Below are 5,581 nucleotides of genomic sequence, written 5' to 3'. Positions count from 1 at the left end.
TGCAGCTCTTCTATTTTCCCCTCTGATTATACTGGAGGATGGTTGGCACATTGTACTTTTTTTTAACTAATATCTTCCAACACTACTGCACCACCATTAGAACCACATGTAAAAAATTATTACTCATATCGTAAATAGTGTAGAATAAGTTAACCGGGCGAGTTGGACGTGCGGTCTGGGGCACGCGGCTGTGAGCTCGCATCCGGGAGGTAGTGGGTTTGAAACCCACTGTCGGCAGCCCTGAAGATGGTTTTCTGAGGTTTCCCATTTTCACACCAGGCAAATGCTGGGGCTGTACCTTAATTAAGACCATGGCTGCTTCCTTCCAACTCCTAAGCCTTTCCTATCACATCGTCGCCATAAGATCTATCTGTGTTGGTATGACGTAAGCAGCTAGCAAAAAGGGAGAAGAAGTTATGTCACAAATCTTTCGTCAGTGATTTTGAGACTGGATACACCAGTCTGCTAAACAAAATGTCAACACAGGCGATTACTCTGGGTTACCCTCACATCCACAATGTGCTGGAAGATATGTGTGTTAAGGAAAGAGCAGAAGCGCCTGTGGCATATGAGAGATAAAATAGCTTAAAATCTGAATGTACATTCTCTCAAAATAAGTATTTTGTTCAGACATTGAATCCATTTAGAAAAGGTGATTAGTGATTAGCTCATTTTATTCCTCGAATAAAGGTCAGACTGTATGTTATATAGAGAATAATGTCTAAGGGCTCTAGAATACATGATTTCTGAGAAAATTTTCTTTAATATGCCCCTCCTGACACCTTGAGGACGTAAGGCACATTAAAAAAAATTCTCTCCTCTTTGTCATTATTGACCTCTCCTTTTTGTGCATCCTTTTCATCCATTCCTTAGTTCAAATACTGTTCTCTTCTATATTGAATGGTTAAGCCTGTACTATATTAAGGGCCAGTTGTACGAACAAGGAATAAATCTCCGTATAGCTATTCCCGGTATAGGCTATTCCTGGTATATCCTCGAGAGTCTGTTGTACCATTCCACATTATTCCGTGGTTAGCTATACCGGGTATAACCCCAGTGACGAAGAAGGTTGGCAATGCTTGCATCATAAAATCGACCCGCACTACGATCTTCTACTGTTACTTTTTGACAACAACAACAACACCACGTGTGCATTAGTAATTGTGATTCATTTTTTTGCTTGTGTTTGAAGTAGTTATTAAACATCATGTCGCAGCAGCAGAAGAAAAGGGCTCAAAATTACACCTATGAAGAAGCTTTACAGCTAATACGCACTGTAGAGTGTTATAAGGACGTCGTGGAAAATAAGAGGACGGATGCAGTGACGTCTAACGAAAAGGTTAGTGTTCGTTTAGTATTATTTCATTGTGCAGTCAAATTGTAATCTATTTTAGTATTATGATAGACTGCTGACCATTAACAATTTAATTCAGATTTGTTCATTGTAGCATTGGTTCTAGTCTCCCAGTAAGTTATTGTTTGCCCTTTAGTAAGAGCCTGTATTATCAAATGCAAGTAAAGTAAATATATTATAGGTATACATCTGGATCCTAAGTTAATTGTTCTCATTTTTATAGACAAAGGCTTGGGAGAAAATTGCTGCAGATTTCAATGCCCAGACCACAACAGGAAGAACGGGTGAGCAGCTACGCCAAAAATTTGACTCCCTTAAAAAGGAAACGAGGAAGTACTGTGCAAAGCTGAGGCAGCAGAGACTGCAAACTGGTGGTGGGCCACACACAGAAATTAAGGCCAACCCTCTGTATGATAGAGTTCAGGGACTCATCAAACTATCTGCAGAGGGTAATCAAAGTGTATTTGATTCAGATGCAACATTTCTGTGTGAAGGTTGGTTTTCATTATCTAATTGATCAAAAATGGTATTCGTATTACAAAAACTAACATAAATATGAATTTTCAGAGTAATGTAAGTTGATCTACAATTCTGTATTTTCAGTGCCAGTAGAATCTGCAAGTGGTGATTCGTTGCAGTTGCTTAATGTTGAATTAGGTAAGGTAAGTCTTTAACAAGCAAGATTTGTATGGGGATAACTTACCATGGATAACATGCTTTGTTTTAGTGCGTGGGTAGCAGTTAATCTACGTAGCCTACTCAGTTTTATATATACTGTATATTTTTTAACCCATACATGAACTGTGTGGGTTCACACAGAAACTCTGGTGGTTTGGTGACAACTGCCTTCTTGCTACCTATATGCAAGTTGATACAGTAATATTAATTCAGTATCTTCTGCCTAATAAAACAACACGTCACCTACTTTTACTGTAAGGATTTACTTTGGAAACTAGCCTGCATGGTGACCATGATCGTTAACTTGTCAAGTCTTTATGGTCTCATGCTGCGGTTAGTTTGTTCGAGTTCAGTTGGTGGAAAAATTTCACCATCTGAATGCTGGTCATACCAAAAGCTCACTTTCAGTAGCAAACTTCTCTTCAGTGCTCGTATAGAATAAGGGCATGTGATGCTGTTGGTAATGATTCGTTCATCAGACGTTGCGCTTTGAGCAGGACCCTTCGTGCTATTCGACAGGGATAAGCTATCTGCCAACACTGGGTTTCACATTCTCCGTGTGGGCAGTGGCGGGGGAGCACAGTAGCTATAATTGGTTGCAGTGCAAGATTATGTAGTAACCTCCCACTTGTAACCTAACCTAACCAAGGAAAAGGGGTTGCAGTATAATTAAATATGTAATCAGCATGAATTTAAACAAGAAAGGAAGGGAGTGGTGTAAATTGAATAATAGCTGTACCTAAATATCAGAAGGATAATTCCTGCATAGATTCTATCTTGTGAACAGTATAAATTTGAATAGATAAATTTAGTTCCTGTGCTACTATACCTGGGATGACAATGGAACATGTGTCCAAAGGTGATTTTAAATACTATTTTGTTAGTGTTCAATCCTTGGTTCCTAAATTCATGACAACTTCTCCTGGGAATCAGTCTGCAATAATAAAGAGAGGAGATTTTACTGAACTTTAAATAGTTATGTCCATTATGTCATGTGTCCTATATAGAACCATTAACCATCAGCAGTTTGTATTTTTGTTTTGTTTTGTACAGAGTAAGTGATACACAATAATGATTTGCTGGTATGTTGACGTGTTCCTTTGCAGTTAGGATTTGCTATTTCTGGGGTGAAAAGGTTTAGCCTATTCTTTGAGGATTACATGCAGGTGTTGTCAAGCTGAAATTATCTCAGTGCCAATCAATTAATCACTACTGATCTGCATTTTGAGCAGTCACCCAGGTGGTAGATATGTTGTTTTCCTAGCCTTTTCTTAAGTGATTTTGAAGGAAATGGAAATTTATTGAACATCTCCCTTGGTAAGTTATACCAATTCCTTAATCTCCTTCCTATAAACAAATATTTGCCCCAATCTGTCCTCTTGAATTCCAAGTTTATCTTCATATTGTGATTTTTCCTACCTTTAAAGACACCACTCAAACATATTCATCTACTAATCTCTCCACTGACAGCTCCCTGCATACCGCTTATGCTATACATGTTGATTTCCATAGTGAACCTAAAATATTTGTCCCGAATGAGTAAATTTATAAGACGCATGGCTAGTGTATACCGTGGAGGCCACTTGGAGCTACTGGCAGTGCCAATGCAGTATGAGAGACTATGCATCTTGGTGGGTGTGCTAAGTACCAACTGGTGAGCCCAACTTAGCACACCGGGGCGAAACGCTGGCAACCAGGAATGAGTTAGCTGGAAAATTTATAATGTCCCATTTATATTGGTATTCCATACCACTTTTAGTCGAGCACCTCGTCTCCTTTCTCCCAAGTGTTCCCAGCCTAAGCTTTGCAACATTTTTTTAACATTATTCTTTTGTCGGAAATCGACCAGAACAAATCGAGGTGTTTTTCTTCAGATTTTTCCAGTTCTCGAATCAAGTAATCCTGGTGAGGGTCCTATACACAGAAACCATACTCTACTTGGGGTCTTACCAGAGATATATGCCCTCTCCTTTACATCCTTACTACAACCCCAAAATACCCTCGTAACCATGTTCAGAGATCTGTACCCTTTATTTACAATCCCATTTATATGATTACCCCAATGAAGATCTTTCCTTATACATACAATGATTCCCATTAGGAACCTTCACCCCATCAACGCAGTAATTAAAACTGAGAGGACTTTTCCTATTTATGAAAGTCACACCCTGACTTAACCTCAACTGGTATTATGGACCCTCACACCCAATAAAGATCTGAGTGTGAGGCAGATGAACATTCTCAGGTTCCTTCTGAGCAAAGGCATTTTATTCTCTATATTTTCCCTTACGATGGTACATTGAAATTATATTCTGTGCCAGTACATTGGTTCCACATTTTAAGTAAATTAAGTTTCACAATTTATTGAATTAAAATGCAGTCTGTATCAGTTCACTGTCTAAAAATCATTTACTCTGGAACTGACTTTCAGAAACTAGTGAAGATTCAACGTAGTTTCTGAAAGCCAGTTCTGAATTAAATGATTTTTACAACGTGGGTTGATACACACTGTATTGTAATTTAGTCAATTGTATCAAGCCATCATCACTGGGATAATTATGGCTTAAATTTTTCATAAAGTTACACAGTTCAAGATTTAAAAATGAATGTAATTCCTAACATGGGTCTCATGAAATGGTACAGACATCCCTCTGTAGACAATGCTAGGATTAGGTTACGCATTACGTCAAGTGTTGACCCATTTATGTTACTCTTGCCAATACTGTTTACAGTTGAACCATACCAAAGAGAAAGAAAGTGTCATCACTTGACTTGAAGGTTGAACTTTTATTTTATGATCTGTTCTAGGTAATCATTTAATTAGACAACATATCTTGCCAAGAACATTAATATTTATCAGAGAACTGCCATAATAAACACCATTGTGGTGGAAAAACATAATATTGCATTACCTGTTGAATCATAAACATAGATAAAAGTGAATTGAGAAGCAATCATTACTGTACTGTTAATACAAGCATACAGAGCTAAGTAATCACACTTTCTCTTCTGTTTGTTATGGTTAACCCTTTATTTTTAATGGCTTTTGCAGTTTCCATACATGATATTATGAGCATTTTCTTTTATGTTTAGGATACAGACATTCAAACTGAGGAAGATGGTAGTGTCTCCCTGCCGTTTGATGACCTCCCAAGTAGTAGTACTGGTATGTATTATGCACTCTTTGCAGAAGATGCAATAATGTTAATGCAGGGAGTCTCGTAGATATGAATTTAACAATGAATTAAATTTGTTTAGAAAGAATGCTAGGTAATTTGTAATGTCTGTAATGTGGGTGCTAGAGTTCGCTGAAATAGATACCTCGAATTTAGATAGAGCATGGTAAATTTCTTCTATGTACTGGTACATCTGTTATAGGCCTTAACTAACCCTCTGAAAACAAGTAAACGGGTGGGAACTGCATCTAGGTTGTGCAATAACTTCTCCATGTTAATTTAAAATAAATTTTCTATATTCTGACATATAGATAATATGAGGAGGAACATTTCATCGACACATGTAACAAATGATACTGACAAAAGATTGGAT

At 37.6% G+C, this 5,581-nt stretch overlaps 1 protein-coding gene across 1 annotated transcript; it reads left to right on the top strand.

The window, feature by feature from the left end:
* Nucleotides 1-1,130: 1,130 nt before the first annotated feature.
* On the top strand, nucleotides 1,131-5,180 carry LOC137503196 (myb/SANT-like DNA-binding domain-containing protein 3). The gene is made up of 4 exons (XM_068230708.1): nucleotides 1,131-1,339; nucleotides 1,578-1,848; nucleotides 1,958-2,011; nucleotides 5,126-5,180. Exons 1-4 carry the CDS (start codon nucleotides 1,208-1,210, stop codon nucleotides 5,143-5,145), a joined length of 477 nt encoding a protein of 158 aa, XP_068086809.1. The 5' UTR covers nucleotides 1,131-1,207; the 3' UTR covers nucleotides 5,146-5,180.
* The last annotated feature ends 401 nt before the right edge of the window (nucleotides 5,181-5,581 follow it).

This window comes from Anabrus simplex, chromosome X (assembly GCF_040414725.1).
Source record: "Anabrus simplex isolate iqAnaSimp1 chromosome X, ASM4041472v1, whole genome shotgun sequence".
Classification (NCBI taxonomy): Eukaryota; Metazoa; Arthropoda; class Insecta; order Orthoptera; family Tettigoniidae; genus Anabrus; species Anabrus simplex.
Note: the sequence above shows the minus strand (reverse complement) of the source record. Positions and strands in the feature narration are given on the sequence as shown.

Excerpts from the sequence above, each read along its gene's own strand:
- LOC137503196 (XM_068230708.1), top strand. The coding sequence starts at position 1,208 with ATGTCGCAGCAGCAGAAGAAAAGGGCTCAAAATTACACCTATGAAGAA. Across the intron at positions 1,340-1,577 it reads CAGTGACGTCTAACGAAAAG|ACAAAGGCTTGGGAGAAAAT; the intron begins GTTAGTGTTCGT and ends TCATTTTTATAG. Across the intron at positions 2,012-5,125 it reads GTTGCTTAATGTTGAATTAG|GATACAGACATTCAAACTGA; the intron begins GTAAGGTAAGTC and ends TTTTATGTTTAG.